Source organism: Varroa jacobsoni, unplaced genomic scaffold (assembly GCF_002532875.2).
Source record: "Varroa jacobsoni isolate VJ856 unplaced genomic scaffold, vjacob_1.0 contig00012, whole genome shotgun sequence".
In the NCBI taxonomy this organism is placed as follows: Eukaryota; Metazoa; Arthropoda; class Arachnida; order Mesostigmata; family Varroidae; genus Varroa; species Varroa jacobsoni.
The window spans coordinates 187,837-213,587 of record NW_019214396.1 but is presented as its reverse complement, the minus strand read 5'-3'; the positions used below and the strand labels follow the sequence as shown (position 1 = coordinate 213,587).

The window sequence follows — 25,751 nt, the reverse complement described above, 5'->3', positions numbered from 1 at the left end:
GATAATAACAATAACTCGGCTATTATATTTGTCTTTTAGAGCATCTGTTAAATTCTAAATAGCGCCACGAGAATCGAAGCTGTCCCTACAAACAGTATACGTTGCGCGGCCACTCGAAAAGTATCTAGTTGATTCAATTTCGCCTATGCAGAACTGTGCAAAGACAAATAATCAGATGCCATCGTTATCTAAGAGATATCTCTTGAAGATATCTCTTGATTGGGTTATCGAAAATTTCCACTACCCGCGCTTGTTTCCTTATGCGACCCGCTTTTTCGTATATTTGGTTCACTATTGTCATGCTGTTAAAAATTTATGCATGGTAATTGCCAATGGACATATTAGCGTACTAATACTGTATCCACTTATTTGACCATCTATAGCCTATATCTAACCCTGGGGCGGATCTGTTTATAAACGAGTGATTATATCAGGTCCCCATTGGCTATGTCCGACAATGTTCGAGTAGTTGTATTTACAAGCGCTCGCAATAACTTTTCTTCTAGACAAGGAAACAGAACGAGGCGTCCTGTCTCGCTGGTCAAAACGTATGAGCAGCAACAAACGAGAGTCACAGATGGTCATTACATATGACGCCGCTGGCCAACGCCAATATGAACATCAAAAATAGGACTTCCATAGGAACGAGCATGCGATCGCGACAAGGAATAGTAATTTGGCTGCTGAAACACGGGGGGAGGCGGGGGGGGGTACGCGTCCGTTCAGTTACGTCTCCATCGGAATGGTTACGAAGCGGGGGTCTTGTTTTGAATCGCCACACACACGCATATATGTCTACGTGTATATATATACACATATACATGCTCTCGAATCGTCGTGTCAGCATTGGAAAGTTTGAAACTGGAACAGTATTGCCCAAGCCTACACGACACACGCCGTCGATCTATTAGAGATGTCCTTTTGTTTTTTTTGGCGGCCACAAAACGATAACGATAGATAATATACTTTTTCAGACCCTAGCGAAGAAAAGATCAGCTCCGCGTCCAAAGACATTGCTCACTGTTTTTGTCTCCGGCCTCTGAAGGCAGCTGGAAATGGAAGCGACTCTCGTCAACGACTCTTTCAGTTCAACGTCATACTTCCAAAGATGTGTTTTCGTTGTCCTTAATCCCTGTGTCATTGACTCACAGCAACCGGCTATTAAATACAGTCAACCTAATACAGTTATAATAAAATATAAATAAAAAAAATGTTAGCAGATTTACAATGTTCTGTAAACACATCTTACAGAATAATATAGGTGATTAAATCTATGTATGTCGGCTTTACGGCGGCGATTCGCTCATTCGATGCTGTTATTTTTTCCAGCTGAACCAGTAGGAGCGATGCCCTTCAAGAGTGTTCTATGCTAATCAAGTCGTATTCTTCTCTACCTTAGCCACCTATAGTATATATGTGGGGAAGCGGTGGCCTTCTCTTGGCAAATGTCCTTACTGTTTGCATTGGCATTGGCAACAGCACCCGTGCCTGTGTTGCCAGTGGAAGGCGAAGATAGGTCTCGAATTGGTTCTGTCGCTTTTGACGTGTGTGCGCCTCGTAAGTCGTCAAGGTGTTCGACGTAACGTGTGCGCCGCCACTTTTAGGACGAAGGACAAACGTCCTAGTCAAGCCACACCAGGTCAAGTCGGGCCAAACGTTTAGTACTCACCGTGTCTGTAGGCTACCCAGTTGCAGCATAATCGATTTGTACCTAGGGAGTTTTTATGTAGACATGCGTTCTAACTGTCTGCTTGTTTTTCCGTCCATCCCTTGACGCCGCTCAGCTCGGTAGCATTCGTCCCGGTATACGATATATATATGATACAATATTAAGACAGACTCAATCTGTCTCACTAAACACAAGGTTCTTAACTGTCTTTACCCGTTGCTGAGATTAAGAGCGACACAGGTACGTATAGGGCAACATGTCTCGATGTATTTCGTAGCCAACACAGATTCGTATGTAATGAATTACAAGTACTGCTTATAGCAGTCGATTCTGATGCTTTCACTTGTCGTTCGGGCCAATGGCTAAGTGACGGCAAATGTGTGATGCAAACAAATGGTGCAAAGAGATCAAGCACACAGCGCGTACCGCGGCAGAGATACGCACGAGGAAAGGACAGATGAGACGTTTTATACAAAAACATTAATCCCCGTCATATTTCAGCGGGTAACATATTTGCCTGCTAATCTTAGGGACACGAGATGCGCAGGGTTGTCTCCAAGCGTGGGGATGCTTGTTACGTACTAGGAGCCAGCCGTCTGATGGAATGCTAGACATAAAATCTAAAACGTTACTTTAGATCAGGACATTACCGATGTCAGAGAGGTATAATGGTCCTGAGAAATTCAGCGTGCTTTAGAAATGTACAAAGTCATAGTAGTAATTGCCGACAGAATATAAGAAAATAGCTTTGCTTACCGTCGTTTGTGCACTTTGAAATGAGGTGCAAACACCAACGGTACGTGATGCTCATCAGGGCAATGCTATGCCATATAATAATACTATATTCTAGGGGCAGGCAGCTTAAGTCATATGGAATGGGTATTCTTTTTTTTGGTTGGGAGTAAATTTTTCTGTGAGTATATCCAATAACGTACTTAATGAATGAGGATCACAAATACTTGATTGTGCCCCTATACGTGTACAGGTTGATAAATATTTGTGCGATAAGTAAAAAGGCGTACAACAATGTTCTTATACATACGAATTCTTTAAGAAAATGTTAGTTGTAATAAATCTTTTTAGGAAAAGGTATAATTCTTTTTCTGCATAACTCAGGACGAGGTACATTTTGTCAGTAGCCCTATTGACAAACCTTATTATGGATAAACTCGATCACAGGCATAGCAAATATCCCTTGTCGATCTATTCCCTTTACTCAACCAAGTGTGAAAGATGAATGCTTCGGGTGCTAGGTTCGCTACTGCCTTTTTTTTAATCAGGCATCGCTTCAGGCGGCCGGCTCTTGGCACAGGAGCAGCTGTGCTTACGCCTAATTTCGAACTTATATCGGCAGAAGTTCTTAAGATAAATAGACAAATGCATTGTAACAGAGATGCTATATATCGCATATATAGCTGGCAGTACACCGCACAGTGGAGCCAAGAACATATATCTAGAAAAAATTGGTCGCCTATGGTTTAAGTGATGCAAACTCTATACATTCTGTTGATTCGCTTACCTATAAGTGTTCAGCGAGCTGAATAGTAAAAGATAAAACCTATTCTATATTTATAATCTTTATTTATGTAGACCCGATTTAGCCGTGAGGATTATGCGCTGGAAAAATTGTTGTTACGTATCGAAGTGGGTTTTTGCTGATTCAGCACTTCAGCGGCAACTTGCTCGCGGTACAGGCATATCGTTATTTATATGACGTCGCAGCAGAGATATGGATGGTAATAACTTAAAAATTATTGTTATTAATCTGGTCTTAAAGGATGGTTGTTGTCAATTGCTTTTGTCGTCGGGATTGTAGGAACTTCGCTCCTTATGAAGAACTACTAAATATTGAGTATTTTAGGTGCGGCAGATTGACCTATTTGCTCTGCTCATGTCATAAATAACGCATGTTCTACATGTGTTTTTGTGCACGGCTAGGATTGTCGGATTTAGCAATCCATCTAATTCCATGATGTACCAATCTAATGACTGTTAACTCATTTCTTGCAAAACGTATTCTTTATCTATTTTCTGTCTCACAGTAATCTCCACGAGCAGCGTACGGCAATGTCAGTTTCGAACAATGGTGGGGGCGGCCCAGGCGGCGAAGGCGGCGCTTCCGTCGACAACGACGAAGCCATCTACAGCGATGAAGACGAACCCGAACCCCCGCCGCCCACGAGGTACAATCGAAGGAAGAGTGTCTTCGCTGAACACTACGATCCCGCCGAAGATGAGGACGACGATGGACACAGGGTCAGTAATCAAATAAGCACTTGGTTTGCTGCTGTACTATGTATACACGGATTCGATTAATTTTGCTTGCGTTCAAGCGTTATCGATGAAGACATGTCGAACGCATAAAAAGGATTCGGCTAGCTTTACATCACAAAAAACTTGATATATGAAGATCCTTATATCGGAAGGATTAGTAGAGACCGGATTTCGGTGAGATATATTTAGTTGCAAAGGAGGCAGAACGATGCCCTGTTGGGCGTGCTCCGGATCTTGCAATTGATAAGTGGAAAAATCGCATTGTAACTTGATCGTATATATACGACGTGAGAGAGTTCTGACCGTATTTCTTGCATACAGTGGCTGCTTTGCGCGCGGATGAACTTAGACTTAAATTCAATCAGTGGATACAAGCAATAACAATGAATACCAATTATATGTTTAATACTTCAAGGTGTTTACGCACTTTTTGCTGTTTTAGGAACTTTTGCTCTGTTGTGTTGCCACTCGATACAGAAGCATTTTAAATTATAGTAATTTGTATTGCTCCTTTTCCGTGGTGTGGCAGCCATATATATTCAGGCGGTCGTAGCTGTGGGCCGTTTGAGCGGTAGGCAAACGATCGTATTCTGCATCCAAATCATTTCTGTTCTTCTGCGTCTTAGCAGCGACTTCGCCGTCCGTCGGAGGCACAAGGGCGTACCTTCTAGTGTCTACTCCAGAACGCGCTTTTTGGGCGCATCGTTTCATCAATCCACTTTTTGCGTTGCACGCATACGTCTCCGACCCCAAATCCGCGGACCATCGACATCCACGTCTGGTAATCCGTCCGTCGAACAGAAATTTACGAAATGTACTCTTGACTGAACGCTGTCAGAAGAAACAAAATCAGGCTTTCTCTCTCTATGTTGAACATTATTTAAGAAATACAGTGAGAGGTCGAATCTCATTTTCCCCAGAAAGTCGTTATAATTTGTCGTGGATTATGTTCGCTGCCACGATAGAAATAGGCAAAGGATCGTTGGAGAGGTAAGAATCTCGGCCGCTTCTTGAATAGTGCGAGCAATGCCAGAGGGCGGAGACGACTTGTGTCCTGGCGGCAATCGTTCGTGAATTTACAATATGTTCCTTCTCATTTCGTATGAAATCCCGGCTCTTTTAAGCTAACATTTCCTGCAATTTCAAATATGATGGAGCGTACTGCATGTTATGTCGCAGAATACCTATCGACATGTGCCGGCGAAAGTCCACCTAAGGTTGACATTTACTCTACCCGCGTGAGTTCTGTTTCGCGTCGGACAGCGATCGTACGTATGAAGTGCAATGCCGTAGGTTTAGGCTTGCAGCTGTTCGTTTACCTTGTCGTTTGGCGTCGCGTACGTTTCAGCTCGAGGGACGCTTAAGTCTCTACTATAGGTACAGGGATTTGAATGAGGTCAAATTTTATTTCAAGTTAAGTATTCTCTATAGCTTAAGTCAACGCCACGACGAGTGAACCAAGAGCCTTGACATACGTTTGATCGCATTGGCCACGGCAGAGGCAAAATCGCTTTCATTTAAAGGACCTAATTTTCTAAAACTCTAATCTGTTTGGACGTGCTCAATACGAATGCTGCATAAGAATCGACATTTGTGGTACCTAAGACACTCAGTTGAGGTGTCTTTACACAATCGTAGAATCTTTATCAACTCTCTACGATTTTATACATGGCAGGCGCAGGATAGATGCCATCGGAACCGTACTTGATGTATCATGTTTGTCGAACAAATAATTACGAACTGAGAGAACGATACTGACACTATAACTTACCGCTTTCAATCAGGCATAACAATTATACTCTATTTAAATTCCGTTATGTTTTCTGATTTAGTATGATCATACGGCTACGATTATTCGGAAAGACATTTTAAGGTTTTGTACGCAACTGTAATCGACTTAAATGTTTTTGAAAACGTAACGAACGCAACAGTGCAAACATACAAAAGTATAAATTGAGCAGGTTTTGTGTAGAAAAAAAACTTTTGTACAAGCACACCTAGTCGAAGTAATTTATTAAAACAAGTATCAACAAGGTTACGAGGACAAAAAGGGGTAAGGAAGAATTTGGCCTGAGTATCGTTTGTTTTTGTATTTTCGTATCGACCCAGTTTAGGCTAGAGTGAGCCACGAAGGCCCTATGGACATGTCATTCACTATACAGATGTTTTCAACTAACATGAAAGATTTATTTGCGAAGATGTCCATTGATCTTGACCTATATCTATGTGCAGTAGTTGTTGTAAGGTCGGCAACACCGTTCCAAAATAGGGATCAAATGTTTTGGTAATGCACAGCCTTGGCCATGATCTGTAATTGGACATCGAAGTTTCTACTGTTCATATTAATGCATGTTAGTTCTATGGTTAAATACGCGTGTATCTCTAATTTGTTAATAAGCTAAATGTACATAGGAAAAACCCTTGTACGCCCAGCTGTTTCACGATTCTCCCATGTTTAAAGGGGGAGTATACGTCTCGGATGGAGCCCTCCTCACATTTGGGGCCTTAGACTATAGTTTAACAAAACAACAGTAATATAATTAGAGTATTAATTTTAAGGCCGTGCAACATGGACATGTTCCGAATACAGCATCACACATTAAAACTTCGTAGAAGTAATTAGAATTAGTTGTCAAACGTATCCGATGGTACGCAACATCGGGAAAAGTACGGTTCCCGTTATTCCCGTTCATGCGCTTTTTTCTCTAGCAAAAAAATGAAATTACTACGGGGTACTTGTCACTTTTGTTTTGCCTCAACCACTAAAATAACTATGTGTGTGTTACGGAAGTGGGTTGCGCTGGAGGCGTGAACGCACACGTAAATAGAGTTTTTGCCTAGTATCTGCTCGTTGTTATGAGGTTTGAGCTAATGCCGAGTAAAGGGAAAGCGGCCACCATAGACGTCGTCTGTAATCTAACGTTTCGACCTGTCCACTCTCTCGCACTATAATCAGCTCATCATTGCCATTAACATAATCTAAGCTAGGAAACCAGCAAAACGCTGCAAAAGAGACCCTAAAAGCTCTGGCTAGTACTGTCTTTGCAGCTGCTGCCGCTGCTGTTCTTTTATGAGCTTAAACACAGTGGCATGGCCGCCACTCCGATACAAGGGAGCTGCTGCTCCACTATAAGTGTAGTGTGTATACGACGCTGCTTCGCAATCTCTCGCGATGAAAGAAAACAAAGCCAAGAAAAGCTTTTAGAGTTGTTCCCAGATCTCCTCTATTGCGTCTACCTTTTCCTTGGAAAGAAAGAGGCCTTTGAACTTCCTTCCGTTGCGTTCCTCCGACCGTCAACAGGACGGCTGTGCCCCTATAACCGTAGTTTCTCCAACCGCTTGTACCCCTTGAGAGTACGGACGCTGCAACGTCCTTCGCTTTTTTTGTCTCGTGCCTCCTTCTATCCATTGTACTTTCTTCGTTCTCTTTCCTACAAGTTGGCCCTTATCGTTTTTCCCACCCGGTCTCATGCCTGTATGGCCTGTTTTCTAAAGCCCCAACAGCCCGTCCATTCTTGTCACTATCCTCTTGCTGCTATTGTCACCGCATCACATTGCCACAGCAACTGCTTCTCGGCCTTTCTGCCTCTTTCGATCTCCCCTAGTAACCTTCAGACCCTCTCGCCCAGGGCAGTGCCCCTGCTGTGCTACTACTATTTGGAGTCTTTGTGTTATTACTACTGCAAATTAACTAGGTGCTTCTGCGCTTTTGTTCTTATGCGAAATTGTTCCGCCGGCCGCGTTCATAGAGATGACGATCGCCGCTGCGATATGACGGCCAGTCGGTCGGCTATGAAACATAATCATCCAAGAGGAAGGATTTCTATCATTTTTTTCAACTCCTGTTGAGTGTAAGCGAAAAGGACAAGTCCAGTACAGGAATCGCTGCTACCGATCGCCCGAGATCGTCGTTTGTCTTGTTTGTTCTAATACGAGATTCGATATACTTTCCATTGAAGTTAGGTCAACAGACGCGCGGGTACAAGTGGATCTCGAAAGCATTTTATTTCCTCTAGCTACTAAAATTAGCTTAGCCATTGTCAGTTTCTTTTACGTTTACACACGAATAGAGAATTTCAGAGTATAGCTAGTATAATTATACGAGATAATGAACAGGAGTTAGTCAACTGCTGGCCTCTGTACTTCGAGAAATAAACGTACAACACCGTTTTGATGGTAGAAATGGATCTGAGCGCACAATTTTTATTTCACTAATGACGAATAGTAGTAATAGTTATAATAAAGAATGAAAGAGCGATTACTAATAAATAGTCAGAGTTATTGTAGGTCGATCAATAAATAACTAACGAGTACATGGTCGGGTTGAAGCAGACACAGCTAACTGGGCCAGGATAGCAAGGACGAAATAATTGTACTTCTTTTGGGTTTTCGCTGAACGAAATAGGATCGTGTCTTCGTGACCTACTTGTAGGACGAGGGCGGCCTGGTGCGGTCGCCTGCCACGAACGAGTCAGTCGGCAGCAGTTAACGCTAGAGTTGGTATCTTTCTTTTTCTTCAGTATTAACGGAAGTGGAAAACTGTCGAGGGCGAAACAGGCGTCTGTTGTGGGAAGCTGGTCCCGCAGGTACGACAGCGAAAAAAGTTTTCTTCTGTGGATAGAAAACATCAGCGAGCAAACAAGGGTTTTAGGAACGCTACTAGTAATAGGCGACCGACTAATATAAGGATTTCGCGCTATATGGGATAGTTTGTGTTGGAGGTGGATGAGAAGCAAGGACGAGAAGATATTTAGGATGATGATTGAAGAACACTTACTTAAATTTACAGCTACTTGTAGTGTGAGTTTCATTGGTATTAAAGGTCCAGAAGAGAGCAAGGCGTCTAACAGGTAACGAAACCGTCTCGCTTCGTTGAGCTCCCATTTACAACAGAATACTTAATGTAAGGTTCGCAGTTACAATCGTCCTAAAGTGGTAGAGGGCTGGTGGGACATACTTATGGCCGTCGACTTCACGCTCAGCTCGACCGCAGCGGTAACAGCAGTCCACTAAACGATGAGTCATTTCGAATGGATATCAAACAGCGAAATTATCTATGACGTCGTTAGTCTGGACAGTCCTTTAGGCTTCAAGGCGATGCATGCACTTAGCATGAATAAACATTATCGGCATATCTAAGAGTGGCGTTTTTGTCCCGCATTTGACATTCCCGGATATAAGGTTATTCTATGCGGGTCTCTATTTTTGATGAATTTTTTTTTTTTTTTTCAAAATTTTTTGATGTTGTCGACATCTTGCACAAAAAAGATCTAAGTATGTTTCTGCTTACTTTCAAACCAAATCGTGTGAGTACGGTAAGTTCAAGCTTTCGTGCAAAACGGTTTAAGTCTATTTGAGTGCGTCACACTGTTTATCTGTTCATATTTTCTATTTAGAAGAAAAAATACAATATATTTTCGTCTTGCGTCGCCCAAACGCTTCCCAGCTGATTCGTCTCCGTATTCTCCGGACGTCAACTGTTAATGGGGTTCTTTTGGTCATCGCTTCATCCCAAGTCGTAAGATCGCTATAAATTTTTGCCGAGGTCTCGGGACACGCCTGTTTCACGTTTGCGCCTATACCCATTAGGTGCCTATCAGTATCTAATAACCAGTTGAGGATTCGAAGATGTAGAAGTTGAGTAGGCAAAAACGTGCAGTTGTCAAAAGCAAATGACAAACTGGACGTTTTATAATAGAAGAACTATCTCAAGACCGGGGAACAGCTAGTACACCTGATCAAGAACTGGCAAGACCCTTAATTACTATCGGTGACGATATAAATTTGCTATATTATCTGCAATATAGCTGTTTTCATTTTCGCGGGTGCACAAGAACCCGGAGATATACGCAATATGATCAGTCGTTTCTGACAGCAACCCCGCAGATAGGGGTGAGGCAAAATGGCAAATTGTGCATATACTACAATCGGGAGAAGACGGTGAGTGAAGCGTATGTGGTTTACTTGCGCTAACCACTAAGTACTGAGCAGGTAAAATTATCTAGACGATAAAAAAATGATGGAAATTAGCGATCAGGTGCGAGAATATTATTCAACTGTATGTCGTACAGCTGTTAATCAATACCAATTAATTGGCGCACTATTCTTCGATACATAGCAGGCTTATGCTCGCGAAGTGCTAAAATTTGGTTGGGAAGTAAGTTGACTCAACTCAAGTTAACACTAACTTTTCAAAGCATTGAAACGGGAACAACATCAAAAAAAGCTTAAAGCTAAAAGGAAACACTCTCAGCACCTGGTGGTAACTTAAAGAATAACAATTTAAGATATTAGATAATGAGCTAGAAGAAAAAACAAGTACAGAAATTAAAATGAATCATATCGAAGATAGGGGCGCCGATTTGACAATTAAAGGGAGACAAAACCCCAATAATATTAAACTTACTAATCATTTCGTCAATGTCTGAAAAAGCTACTTTCTAGTAAGGGCATAAATAATAGTAAGACCCTAGGAGCTGTTTGAAAGCCTTCGAAATTTTAGAGCACTTTGTGGCATTGATTTGATAAAAACTTGCCGAAAAAGAAGGAAAGAATTTCAAACCAGGCCATAAAAAACCACGAATTATCTATACTTTCTGCCACGCCAAGATTACGAAGTTATCGTTAGCCAAAGTATTTTGCCTAAAAACCTAAAGAAAAAAGTCTGATTACGCCTGCTCACATGGCCGGCATTTTAACGCTTGACGATCTTCCACAATCAGTAGTGTTATCCTATTTGGTGAACCCATGAAAACCCTCACTGGTTAACTAATTACATTCTTCGATAGAGACAATAATATCTATAGAAACCACTATAGAATGAAAGATCGAAATAGGTGCTAACATTTCGATACCGCCCTGATCAAGCGAGCCAAGTGGATTTGTACGATTTAACGAAGGCCTTCGATGATACATACCTACGTAGAAAAACAATATTGGCTTCAGACAGAACACGAATAGGAAACTGATCTAAGTAGCTAATTAAGGACAAATAGTTCAAGGATTGAATAAGGCTAGTTTTAGTTTTAGAAAATTAACACGCAATCCCGTCCAGTTCTATAGATGTCTATAGATGATATTTTGTATTGACTGTTACCGTTTTTCAGTACTCCAAAACAAACAGCCTGAATTAACTATTTGCCCAGCATAGACAATCACTACCTTAATCTAGTTCATCACGTATCGTCAATACCTGAACACTGAGCAGAACTAAACCAGCCTGAAAATAACGGTTGGAAAACTTGCTTGTAGTAATTATCGGCCTATCCAATGAAAACTCAAACGATTGCCGGTTCGTACGGGAGCCAGTAAGTATAAGTACAGTAACTACCATACACCTTCACAATTGCGCACGGAAGTGTGGAACTTTCTCTAATATTGTTAACAGACTGATACGAACTTGAATTCAGTGCTTAACTATTAGGGTAGCGTATTTAATTTATCATTACTTATACTACTATTACTATTTGTGTTTTCCTCGTACATTCGGTTGAACAAAAGGAATCATTCACTGCCTGATTTATTATAAATGACAATAAACTGAGGTCGATCACTGTAAGAAATAATCGTAGCCACACCTTTGAAGCCTTTCAATGGCTGACGTGTTGCTTCACTAAGACTTGACCATCCATATTAGTTGGACGTGCTCTTGCTCTAATAGACATAGATCTATTTTATGCATTAGAAAAATTTGAGTACGGTGTGCCCCTTCGTCCTACGGTTCGTTCCGAAAGCGGAAACCCTTGGATAACTTCGGAGATCTACACCCTTCCACTTACAATGCATTCGTCATGGATTCGGCCAGTATAGATAATGGATTAGCACATGACCGTTACATGTATATACGTATTATCCAATGAAAATGTGTAGAACAGGGTCTTCTTACTACTACAAGCAGGACTTGCCCATTGCCAGTGGCCCAAAAAATGAAGAAAAGGTATTGGCACAATCGATCCATAGCAAAGAGACACATCCTGGGCTCTACTTGAATTTGGATACAGTTCAGGGTTAACTGGCTACAGAGCGAAAAAGCCTATAACGAAACAGCAATAGGGCACTGTGCTAGAGTAGGGGCATAGCGGACGACAGTAAGAAACGAGCACCTTTTGCATGACTTCGCAAGCGACTAACGGGAACATTGGCTGGATTTAGTAGGGAAGCTTAACAATTACTCCTGGTGCCACTTTGCCTGCATTATCCTATTCTCCATATGTTGATGTCCACATGTTAGAGGCTACAGTCGTGAAGCCTGAGCTTGAAGCGAACGAGCTGCGAAGCTCGGGGCGTTGAAGGCCGATGGGTAACCGACCTCTGTCTACGTCTTACAGTTAAAGGTCTCGATGAAGCGCAACTCGCTTGAGGTACAGGAGTTGGGGAAAAAAAGACTATGAAATGAGAAGCGATGTCGATGTGGAGAAAAGGACTACAGTTGGTTGGCCCCGACTAAATACACAAGCATGCAGACACAGGAGTAGATGAAAAGACGGTCAACGACGGCCACCAATTACCATGTTACCCTTTACTCTTCGTCGGTTAATATGGATCAACGGCTGTTTTCGGGCCGGGCAGTTTCGTAGGCTCAGGATGGTTCCAAGGCATGAGTCATGAGTGGCGGATAGAGCAGTCAGGCAAAGCCATCCCGGAACCAACCAAGACTCTGTGATGGTAGGCCAATTAGTATCTAACTTTCTATTAATAACGTGGCGTCTCGTCGTCTGTATGAGCCAGCACATGGCGCCATTGTGGAATGAATATACCTGAGGGGGGAAGGTAAAAAAGAGAGCTTACGTTGCTAGAGTTCCACTCTAGATAGGACGACGACAACGATGACTAAGGCTGTCATAGCTCTGAGGTGATGAAGTAAATGAAGCGATGAAATCAAAAGCAGAATCAACTGGTGGCGGTCAGGTCATACTCTGCTTATAGAACTACGATTTGAGAAAACGATTTTTTCGGAAACCTGTACATTAGTATATGTTAGTGACGGATCCCTACTTAGAGATGGGTATGTTTGAAAGGATTCGACTACAAAAACAAATAAGCAGCAACATATTACGTAATAGTTAGTATATTCTAGAATTACTTAGTAAATTAATAAACTAATTCTATCTCCCATACTTGGCAAACTTTATAACGTAATATTATTATTATTTGCATATTTTTTATTATTGTTATATACCGTTATGTAAGTGATATATGATGTTTTCCGTCAACAATCTTATATATATATAATGAAAAAAAAAACACCTTATTTCTGCCCCCTGAAATTGGTAGATGGTCGTTCAGTATAACTGACAGAGTCTGGATTGGTGGTGCGGAAAGGTCACTAAATGCCCCTGGCTAAAGCGTCGTATCGTTGATAGACATATATTGAATTTCTTTGAAAAACGTACCTTATAGGACGCCTACTGACTTAAGAACACGTAGAGAATTTTAATTTGAAGCCTTTCACTAATTAAAATGTTTAGCACGTTATTCACAGATTTCTACATAGATATTTGGCAAATTCTATAAGTAAATATTTAGAAAATAAATACAATTCGAAGCCTTGGACGCTGATGAGCATAAGTATAAAGAAAATCTGTGTTTTTTTGTTTGTTACACAGGACCGCTTTACCGTGTGCGGAAATAGCGTAGAGCTAGACGAGACTCTTTAGGGTAGGAGGGGACAGGGGCAGTAAATAGTGTGCTGTTTTATTGCGTTACGACCCCGATGCCAGTAAGCTGCAGGCATAGATTGGCTTGTCTACCTTTCCGTTTTGATGCATATAGTACTCAATTCTCACGATAGGTCATAATAGTATTCCACTGTAATTCAGCTGCGCATATCATTCTGAAGCTTTTTTGGGACTATTGTCATATTGCGAATGTTCTGAGTTAATGGAAAGCCGTGTACCAGGCATAATCGGCGGACTATTGGTCGTATAAAATTGGTATTAGGTTTTTTTTTCGAGACTAGACGAAATCAATAAGAAACACACTGTTGGCCTATTGTTGTCCCTTTGTATTAGCATCGTATTTTTCTCTACTAATATTTCAGTTATCTTCATATATCCGTAGAATAAAAACAGAGATTTTCGCAAGATGCCATCGATCACTTTGTTCTAATACCTCTAAAATAAAACAGGCAAATCGACATTACGCTAAAGGGTTGCTAAACCGAAACAATTTTTAGCTTAGACGTACGCTTTTGCGAAGTCTGTGAGTGACGGTCGTCGAAGCCATTAAAAATGTGTTTACTAAGTGGTTTTTACCCTGTTTAGTTGATCTTCTTAAATTTTAGTCTTCTGAACCCCTGCGTTCTGCGCATGTTGCTTTAGATCGGTCAGATAGGGCTCTGAAAAGTTAACGAGAAAAAATGGGCTTAGGGTAGTTGTGATAAGTGTTCTCGTACCCGCAGCCAATAAATGCGCGCGTCTTCACGTTTTCATCACCAGTCGACACCATTGCGATCATTTGGTAATCGAAAACAACGTGAAAACAGGCGATAATTAAAAAAAAATATCCTAGTGCTATACCTGTACGCATTTTGAAGATTATCACAATTTACAATGCGGATCTGTTGTACTCTGATAATTCGGTGGCTTTTAAGTGTTTCCATACAAAAATGATTCTCGCTATTAAGCAGTGGGAATTGAAAGCATGATTTGTTACTGCAATGTTTTTCTGGCTTTGTTTTTCTTTTCAATGAATATTATATATATATATATGTCAGCTGACCGATGGTGCAGACTCCCGTGTGGAATCATACGCAAGACATTAACGCATTTATTGTGCAGCTAAATTCTATTCGTGATAGATCAGACTTTTGACGAAATCCGCTGTCTTCTGTTGGAGAAGAAGGGCCCATCTACCAAGCAATAGACCCGATCAAGCACTAACGCATGCTTCAATATCAACCTACTATTAGTGTATTTCAACGTGTCACTTCGCATCAAGCATAGACAATCGCACCTATAACACAAACAGTGTTATAGACCCTTGGAAGCCAACTTCCAAAGGTCGCCTTGTGTCATGACAACTTCCTTAACGTGTATTCTTAACGTAAATAGCACAGGCTTCAGCGCTTCTCTAGCGTAAACTGAGTCACATACTCAGTACGTGTAGAAAAGCAAAGAGGACAATGCTGCCACGAAACTGCATTTCCAACTTGTTAGTGAATGGTTAAGATTCGTTCAGGGTTAGTAACAACTCTGATCTGTCTACATGATATATGATGATAGGCGACCTTGATCTGAACTCGGCCGCCATCTTTACGGCTCGGTGTTGGCGGCGTTCATATTGACAAAAGCAGCAACAGCATGCACGAGGTAGAAAGAACATTTCTGTTTCGGCCATTGCGTTTATTGCCCCTGTTATATAAGGCGATGGTTGTTTACGTATGTATATCGTAGATTAGTGCCAACTCAACCTTTAATACGAGCGTTCACAATTTCGTACGTCCTGAATGCGCAAGCTTATGCGCAGCTAAATGAGTCAAACAAATCCCGTGGGAGCGGATTATATAACAAAATGAAACTCCTATCTTGTTGAAAGCTAGCCTGCCGCCATTCTAACAGAACCCTTGCAACTATCGAAGTGTACGTTTTCGTTTTACTTTCATCACTTCGAACGCCGATTCCATCGGCTGCTTGTGGAAAAGGTTGACAACCTAAGTTAGCTCGCAGAGTCACTCCAGTGTCCCAGTTTATGTTTCCAGCTTTCGCCCAGGTCATTAAGCCTAAGCCTACCCGTGTTCTGTTGCCTTAGTGATTCCATCGCTCTGACCCGAAACCTCCCTTTTTTCCCCGCCTACACGCAACCAAGCATATTCTATCCTCAGTCACTGTTATACATGTATGTCAAATGAGTATGTTTGTGTTCATACAATCGTGGAGAGATGCGTAAACGAATGAACGAAAACCTCCAGCGTCACAAGTCCGGCTGGAAGGGCCCGAGCAGTTCGCAGGGTTACTTGCGAAAGCTGGTTGTAACGGGTAAGCAAGTAGCTACGTTAGATAAGAAAAGGAGAACACGACGTGCGTTGAGGGACGGAATAATGCCACTCTCAGTGCTCGACTTGCGAGATGTTATGTGTGGGTTTGGAAAAGGGGAAGGTGTATTTGCGAAGAACCTGTTTGACTTAGCAAACACTGCAAACGCCGATACAGCAAGGGTGGCAAAGGACAGCGTACCCCGGGACGACGATCGGAATTGCTTACTGGAGCGTGTGTAAGGAGCTATAACGCAACGACAGTAAAATGTAGCCAGCAGGCGGGTTAGAAGATGGGCGAAGGCCGAAATGAAAGGGGGAGCGATGGGGGTGCCGGCTGGTTTTTTGCTCCCGTTCTTTCAATAGAAGTTTAGATACTTCTGCCTCAATTGCTGTTGATAATGCTACTGTTGCCTAGGCAGCTGGATGTTGTGTAGGCATGTGCGCTACTATGTGAGAAATAGTCGAAGGCGTCGTCTGTGGGCTGAGCGTTAGTAGAAATTGGCAGGAAAGCATATTGGGTAAGTGCCAATTTTTTAGATCGAGGCGGCTAAAAGTATGTGCAATGTTTGCCCTTTTCGCAAGCGCCTTAACGCGTTGAGAATCATGGGAGTAAGTTCTTTCGTACAATAATATATTAGGTGAACATTTTCACGGTAAAAAAAATTTTTCCTTGCTAATAATATTTTTCGTTGCTCTGTTCTTTCATCGCTCTTTTATCAGTATTTTACCTCTTTTTTATCCAGTTTGCTTATATTTGCAGACACGTCTCTGCGCAAATGAATATTTTTAACTGTACCATACTCGTGCCTTATATATTACAGGCTAGTCAGATCCCGTCAAACGCACAACAAAACGATACATAAAAATCAGAAGCAATATTTGCCCATTACCCTTCTTAATCAGTATATTGGCTCTGTGTTTATTATTACACGTTAAAGTTGTTGAAACAACATGTTAGTTTGTTGTGTCAAAGACACGTCAGCTGCTGTGGCTTCCAAGGTGCGTTCCATGCCAATCGACCGTATCGCATAGCTATAGCAAGCTATCCTACAACAGAGAAGTTCAATTGTAGGTGTCAAAGATGTTTTTTCATATTTCTGTTTGTTCCATGTAGCAGTCAGCGGTGATTTGATTGCGGTGGTGCATCGTTCTAGATTTGCCCGCGGGTGACAAAATCGTTGCTCGTTCAGGAACAGCCGTAAATTGGATTCCTAGAAATCGATAGTAAACAAAAGTGTGGCGTTCACGGCAAAATCGTAACATTTAATAGACGGAGAATTAAGGCTGTGAGGCACGAACTTTTTTCGTATTACCCGAACCTGTCGGAGCGAAACGACCTTGGGTTTTGACAACTTACTTTCTCTTTCTATACTACATGTATAAGATAATAATAAAATAATAAGCATAATATCGATAACACGTTTTCGATCAAGTAAAACAATATGAGTAAAAAGGAAAATCGGCTTGTCCTCTTGAAGTTTGTTGTATACCTTTAACTAGGCATGTTGGAAAGGGAAAAGACATGCTCTGTATAGTTATCCTAATTGCATTCACAGAAAATTGCGTGTAACCAGTGTGTTACCGTTTTATGCGCTATGCTGCACAATCGCTCGGTCCTCATAATAGAAAAATGGGGCACTCTATTGACGTAATGCTTTATAATGCCTTATAATGACGAATAGTCTTTAGGTAGAGGTATTGTCAAGATATACTGTTACGAGAAAGTTAGAGGCCCCGGTTGAAGTTGAACTCATCAGGAAAGGTGGGTTGCATTAACAGATTTTTCGGTAGTGGGTGCAGCTAAAACTAGCGAGAAGATACCTTGAAAGTAGTACTGGGTATTCTGAAGTATAGTCATTTTTATTAGAAGGAGCATTAATGCTAAAAAATATAGAATTTTTTTTTCATTCGACTGTGATACGATAAGACGTAACCTGTATATTAGAGAGTAATAAAAACGCCAAAGATGAATTTAAATAACAATAATAGTAATAATATTTAGAGACGAAATATATCAAATGCTTTACAGGAAAGAAGAAAACAAATTAGGTAACGTATAGATACGACGTTCTCCGTATTATAAATCGAATAGAGAGCAGATCATCGTCTGTTTGCATATCCTGTCTGGGTGTTGACAAGTGGTTTCACCGATAATTAAGATATTTTCTAGTTGTACTACTACTAAATTCACACTCGTTGTGTTTCGGGCGCAAAAAATAATCGGGTTCTCATTTACCACTTTTATGTGTTTACCTCATTTTGCAAATACGGCTACTTATTTTTGGCGTGGTCTATTGTTCTGACTATTTGTAATAAACTGGCTCAGTCAGGTACGCTGCGTACCGAACACAGATCGAAGTCTTTGCAACAATCGAGAATCTTTCAGGTTTTTATAGGCCTGCCGAGTAGAAAGACCCTTGGTGACGGCCAACGCTGTAGTGGGCCACGTCACATGTGGTCGAGGAAGTATTTCGTCCACTGATCGAAGCTCTGGCGCCAAAACGGCAGCGCCTTAATTATTGCTCAGAAGTTACGCCGACGATGGCCAGATAGCCGCGAATTACAAAGGTTTTCTCAGAACTACGCCGCAGCATGTATGCACCCTGAGCGAAAGCCAAAAATGGTTTTCGAATTCAGCTTGATCAACTAAACTATTTCCATAAAACTTCCTACTGCGTGGGCTTGTGTGTGTATCAGACTCGAGTCAACACGAACTTACGCTACTTCGTTCCCAATGTACGCGTGCATCAGAAACAAGAACCGAGTAAGGCAACAGGCACCGTCTCTCCTGGGACAAAGCTGTAAATTTAGCGGGCCTGAGGCGTGGATGGTAGAGGTTAGACGCTTCTTTGTCAGCCTATACATATTTAGCCATCGACGGCTATGCTGATGACAACCCATTTACTAATTTGATTTTTAGTTGAAAAAACGAGAACTGTTAGAATATGCTGGTTGCTTGTATGCTAGGGGCCATCTGCGCTATACACCGAGTCCTAACGGCACCGATTCTGTCCCGCCCGCCACCTAACTCATGTGTATTTGAGGTTACGCACGTCATTCAAAAATGAAATCGAGGCGGAACAATAGTAGATTGCCATTCAGCTGTTGTATCTGCACATACCATGCGTACGAATTGTGGGAGTGAAAGGCACTGCTTTAATTATATTTCTACTTCTCTTGTCAGGTTCCTTATAAGAAGGCCTCCAAACAGACAACATATCTGTCTACCCTCTTCCCTTCACCTCTGCAGCGACCCTCCTTCGTCCTGATCGGGCGACAGACTCTGCTTGACCAAGCTGATAGCAACCATATCTCGTTTCAACCAGATTAGCCCTGCAGCAGGCTTCGTTGACGATTCTCTGCTAGTGACAGAAAAGAGGGGACATTTGAGACGATTACTCAAGCCCTACCATTCGAGAAGAGCGTGCAGAAAATAGCTTGTTACCCGCTAACTGTCTTGCTGTGACATGTCTGATCACAAACCAAGCTGCTCACGTACGGCCTATCTAGAGAGATTTAAAAAAAGAGAAAATCGGGCCGAATAGATTGTTTTTGCCGATATGGCGATGAACCACGGTGTGATTTGATTTTTGTCAGAAGAGTCTGATTCTTAGAGAGTTACCAACTATTCGAGCGTAAATGGGGGAAAGAGCAGGCCACAGTAATAAACTTTTAAGAAAAACAAGATCCTTCAAATACCTTTCTACCTGTAGTATATAATATAATCTCTCTCGTCGCCTTGTTATGCTATGTAACATTTATGTTCTCTCCTTGTGTTTTTTTCCGGCCGCTGATCTCCTGGTTCCACAAATGACAAGATTTCCACTGCTGTTGCTGTTGATCAGTTGGAAGCCTAGCTCTGTATGTGTAACTGAGGCACACAAAAGAAGCACCATAAATACAGCACAAAAAAGTGCCTTTAACAGCGTCTTCTTTTTGGTGATTTATTTTTTTTGGCGAGAACTCCGATTCAATGGTATTAGTGGTGACCTAGTTATCATTCGCAAGAATAACAACAAGCGAATAGGACCACGGTAAAAGGGCTAGGGCATAACTAGACAAGCACCATAGCGCAATCTCCTATCCAATGTTTCGATTCGCAATTTTTTGAGGTTCTTTCATTCCAGTCCTGTCGCTATTTTTGCCTCTATTTTTCTTTGACTGAAAAAGAGAAACAGAAAGAAGCAGTTTTTGTCTAATATAGCCTCTATTCCCTAAATGTTTTTCTTTGTGTCGGTTCACCCAATACAGCAGGACCCTTCCAGCTATTATTATTAATCGCTTATAGTAATTATTTAGGTTATTATCTGCCCCCAGCAGTTTTTTGCATTGAATCGATATCATTGTCGTCATGTTAGCGCCGCACGATGGCTTGTTTTCTGTGACGGGACTATGGAAGTAGATAACAGCAAGTAGAGCAGCGACAGTGGCTGCAGCTTCAGTGAAGCCGCACATCGAAAGCGACGACGATCATTTATTGAGTGATGAACGGCTAGCGTCAGTCCACTCACATACAGGTTTTAGACAAACAAAAGGGTGAAAAAGAAGCATCACAATGTAAGTTATGTCGTGGGTACTGAGGCGGTCATCGTCATAGAGCTGAACTGATGGCACATGAGAGGAAGAAAGAATGTAGACGTTTGTCCGTGGTCAGGAGGTTCTCTCCACTCCATTATATCACAATAGGTCGCCATGGTTCTGCCACGTGCGTCGGTCTTACAGCGCAGCCTCGCAGAGGTGCTACTGACAGAACGGTCTTCTGGGAGTAGCTATATTGCTTCATGGCTAATAAGGAGTTTGTTTTTCTAGTTTCTGCTTTCCAGTTGGGGGCGATTGCTGCTAGGTTTGTTGACTGTGCGATGGATTGTAGGTGTCTGAATGCTATGAGTTGAAAGCAGTAGTTAAAATGAAAAAAAAAAGTATGTACCGCCTTCGGTCTATAGGTCGGTCGGTAGAAGTGTCACTGTGAAGGCCCAACATTAAAGCTTACAATTTTTTTAGCCCCCGCCGCTACTGCTGCACTACTTCCCCTGGTCTATGAACACCTGGTGCGTATTAAACAATGGGCAATGATGTCTCTCTTAGAATGGTTTCGTATCGTTATGTAAAACGTCCCTGCATGAAACTGGGACCTACTACTTATTAGATACGGTCGCCAACAACGATGACGAGGCCAGCGAGGTTTGTTGTTCGGATTGTGTCCTATACAGGCGGGGTCCTGCCGAGGAGGAGCAGTTGGCGGCGAGCTGACGAGGACGATACCGCGTAATGGATGCACAACAGGGTCACTGACCGCGTAGAGAAGCGTACGCCGATAGGCGGCATGATGCCTGGCTAAAGGGGTTGTGTGCAATATGTGCCGGCGATTCTTAGCGGATGCAGTTTTGAATGAACCGTTACGCATCGCTGCCACTCAAGGATTTTACTATCACAGTTATGTAGAATAATCGTATGCGACGTTGAAAGCGTATATAGGAAATAAATTTCATTCTCGTCTGTCAGAAGGATCATCAATAAATAATCATTTTCTATTTTTCATGTAATATCAAGCTTTCATAAAAAGGATCTTTACAGTACGAACAGTGATCATTACGTTCGTAAGCGATATTTTCGAAGTTAAGCGGCTTTCAATAGAATGGTTAACGGCTGGTTAACGGCTGATCTGTCGTTCTCTTCTGGATAATCTCGATATCGTCCATACAAATCCTAGTAAGAAGGTGCTAGCGGAAACAACATAACAAAAATCAGACATCGGCATGGCCATGCTCGTGCCAACATCTGTCTGTTTATATTTCTGATTTGTTTTAATATTTTCAGATTGTTCATCCTAAATCGGACGAACAGCGTGAGGTGCTAGCAAAAGCCGTCAAGAATATACTTCTGTTCCGCTCACTTGATGCCTCTCAGATGCAGGAGGTAAGTAGCTTTTTTAATGCCCCCAAGTATCTGTCAAGCTTGCCGTTTTGCATAGGAAGTAGCTAAATAATGATAAGCTTTCCTGTAATTGGTTTTTAGGCCTCACGTTACGTTATTGTCATATCGTTGATCGCCAGAGTCTCGCCAGACCCTGGAACAGCATCCAGTGAGAAACAAATTTAGCTCGAGCTATAACGAAGACATCTTGTTTGCAACAATCATTAATACATCATCATTAGTGTTATTATCCATCACCGATTTTCAATTAACAGGTGCTTGATGCCATGTTCGAACGGAAGGTTGGTCCGAATGACATTGTCATCCAGCAAGGTGATGATGGTGACAACTTTTACGTTATACAGAGGTAAGTTATCAGTAAAGTCAGCTAACAGGTTTGAGTAGTCGGCGTAGGAAACTTCAGATGAAAGAATTCGATGTAGGCGACAGCGTTTGTGGTAGTGGGCCGGTGAAGGCCGGTATCAATACACTGAGCTGAGTTTTGGGGCTGCTGTTCAAAATCGTTGGTACGCCGTGTCATTGGGCAACACTTTATCTACGCTAGTTGTCTACCGGCGGCATTATCGGCTTGCGTCAAATGCTTTGTCCCCAGACTAAACTGAGTTAAAGGTGTAGCCATGACACAGACGGAAGCAAAAAAATGTTGTGTTCTAAGAAACCTTCTAAAACAATTAGTCGATGCCTAACACAAAAATTCCAAGATGAACGAATATGCGATTCAATTTTTAGAAGGTTAGACAAGAGCTAGAGCCCATAGAATAAATGGAAGCGGCATAATCAATATAAAAAAAAAAGGTAATTGTTTAGGCAGTGTCACCTCTAGATTTTATACACCTATGCAGAGGGTACAGGATGAGCATGGGTGAGCTGTAATGAGCCAGCTAGACAAGTAGCACGTATGATAGGGTAACGCGTGGCAAGTATCAACCAAGTTTACTGTTCTCAGAAATATATCATTTCAAAACAAAAAATGCTATTAGCAACAAGGGAAGGCTAGCACAATTCACTAAATATAGGCTCCACATCCGAAATTCAAACTGACAAAAACAGTTACTAAACAATAAACGAACTATGATAGAAGTTAGCGATAGAAGGTGAACTTGACTTGAAGCGGAATTTTTTTTAAGAGACTGTTAAAAAGTGCCTACTGCCTATATATATATATGGCTGGAGCAATATCTGAACTGCTTTACTCTGTTTATTATACCAACGATTGCTCTGTTTATTTTTTGTTATCTCTCAGCAAAGAAAAACTCTTAAACACACAATAGTCACCGCTTTGAAGTTTTTTTCGATAAACTTACAACACTTGCATGTTAGTGTCAATTCGAAATTCCACTGGTTTAGATCGTATGTCCAAATATCAGAATCTGGACGTCAAGCGTACTGTGCGAAGAAGTATATAAAAAGTATACAATAAATAGCTCATCTCGGTTAGAGCAACGATGGATACACTCCTTAACGTGTGGAAGCATACTGTAGGGACACACCGAATCTGACCGATTATGAAATTCTACGTAACGATTAACTTGCGTTGGCCTATAACAGGCCAATATATTAGAGAGCCACAGAGTGGAAACCTCTTTGCGTGATTGCCCATTTGTTGAGCTTGATACCTCCGTATGTCAAATCGAACGCGATAATCTAGCCAACGACGTTTTTAACCCAATTGTAAACTCGTTTATATTACAGGTCTTCCTTAGAAGTGTCTTGGGCTCATAGTAATCGAAAGGCCGTTAACAGGACATTTATAGAGGAATTCTACTTTAAAAATGAATACACAATGAAACAGATCCGATTAAACATGCCACACGGGTATTGGCTATTACATTTTTCCATTCTGAGAGTCTATTTATTACTCGAACTTGATCTGCGTCCAAAATTATTGCGAACTAATTGCGCCCGAGCTATTCGAGGTAGTAGCTATACGAAGTTCTCTTTCCGCATTTTCACCCACTACGAATCCTACTAACTGAATGCTTCGAAACGCTGAGAAGACTCGCGTGGACATGTAGCGAGCTGAATTACAGTCGAACTAGGACACGCTCTCACGCTGTCCTACGCAGCCTATACATGCCCCACGCAGCCTAATCCATCTCGTAATAAGAATTATAATGTAAGGGCAGTTCCTCAGAACATTATTTCGGACCTCAAATAAATGAAGAAGCGAAGTGCTACATTTACACTTAAACGTCCATATACACGGATAGCCAGCTAATAGAACATTATTTCTCGCATTTATTAGATTATAAAGTGCCTTGTTTTTTTTACCATGAAGTAAACTATTCTGAAGTGTGGCGGTAGCATCAAAGATACACGCGCAGATATGTACATACATTGAGGTAGCTATCTTTCGAGACATTCGAAGGCCTAACAACAGTATTGACCCTAGAAAGTGTAGCTGGAGAACAAACCGTTCTTGCCGTTCGTGGACAGATAACCAATGTTAAGACCAATTCCCAAGCTTGGAACTGTCGGTTTTTTGGTCGTGCGCCAGACCGGACTACAAGACGAGGCACGGTCAGGGGCCTCTTTTGAAGATCCTTTGTACGGCGCGCCCATTAGTTTCTCAAAGCAAGTGTTTGCGCTTGTTTTTTTCCATAATAGTCGGAAAGCATACGACAAGTCTGCACCTGACCGTCTTCTACGCGCAAAGGCCTGTTCTGTACGCGTGGTTGTTCAGTTTGGGCCGTCATCGGTTGTAGAAGTCGACCGACGTGCAATAATGTAGGTACAGTAGGAGAATCCAGCAGGGGTACGAAGAAAAGGCAGCGAAAGACAAACTAGATCCTCGCGTGAGTTTGAAATAGTGCTTTTAACAGTCGCGCACAGGCGATAGGGGCCGGGAACTTAGGAGAATCGAATGTCCGCGTTCTCCCTCTGGTTTTTTAAAAGGAAAAGAGAGCGCACACGATACCGCGAATCGTTTCTTCCCTTCATTCTTCCTGCGTTACACATGTAAAAAAATCGATATTGCTTTTGAAAGTCTGTGCGACAGTGGAGGTCGCTGCTGTTGCAGCCGTGTACATGAAAGTGACTCGTTACGGGTAGATTTTTTAGTTTGAAACGACAAGCTGACAGAGAGGCAAGGCTCTGCCAAGAAGTTTCGCAAATTTCCCAGGCCGGTGTGAGAGTTACTCGTGAGACGATGGCCACATAAAGAAGGAAAAAGCTAAGAGAAGAAAAATAAAGTCAAAAGTGACGGGGCAGGGAATCTGTTCAGTTGAGAACGACTGATTTTCCACGATCGGTGCATAATCCACAACGGTGACGCCAACACGAATCCATCTGGATATTTGGGCGGTAATGGAGTTGGCGATGATTCCAATGGTCGGGGCGGAAATGGGTATCTCGAGAAAACGCAAAATGTCACGATAACAAAAGAGAAATGAAAAACCTCTCTGTCGACAGTTGTTTCTACCGTCGGGAAGAGGAAATAATGTATTAGGATAAAATGACAAAAGTCCTGAGCTACTGCTTTCTCAGCGCAAGAGAATTGGACGACAAGTCAAACAGCTTTCTAACTACTAAAACGCTGCTATGTACGATGTATAGTAATGTAAGGCGTTATTTCGGCGCATAGATACCATGCTAATTCCCGATCCGTAGAGCTGTCACGTCCTATTATTGGATTTTTCTCACTGACGCTACTCGAACCGTTGACAAAGAGTCAGTCCCTAATAAACCAATTTAGGCAAGTCGTGAAATTTGTTGTGAGTTTATTACAGACACATTAAGTAGGAATAATTGTGAGTAATGAAGTAAGATACCATGTTCCATTAGTAGATAGAATGTAAGCTTAATTGTATCAAATAAACCGTTTAATAAAAAGTGAGCGACTTGTTGAAAACAGAATTGTTTGAATGCATATATGTGCAAAATGTGGATGTCATATTTTAT

At 41.8% G+C, this 25,751-nt stretch overlaps 1 protein-coding gene across 6 annotated transcripts in view; it reads left to right on the top strand.

Moving 5' to 3' along the window:
* Positions 1 to 25,751, top strand: part of LOC111270591 (cAMP-dependent protein kinase type II regulatory subunit) — a 90,939-nt gene that overhangs the window by 45,840 nt on the left and 19,348 nt on the right. For all 6 annotated transcript variants that reach the window (XM_022850887.2, XM_022850886.2, XM_022850883.2 and 3 more), the window contains 3 exons: positions 3,712 to 3,925; positions 21,735 to 21,833; positions 22,106 to 22,197. In XM_022850887.2, the coding sequence (XP_022706622.1) occupies positions 3,712 to 3,925; positions 21,735 to 21,833; positions 22,106 to 22,197 (405 nt within the window). The remainder of the gene's footprint in view (positions 1 to 3,711; positions 3,926 to 21,734; positions 21,834 to 22,105; positions 22,198 to 25,751) is intronic.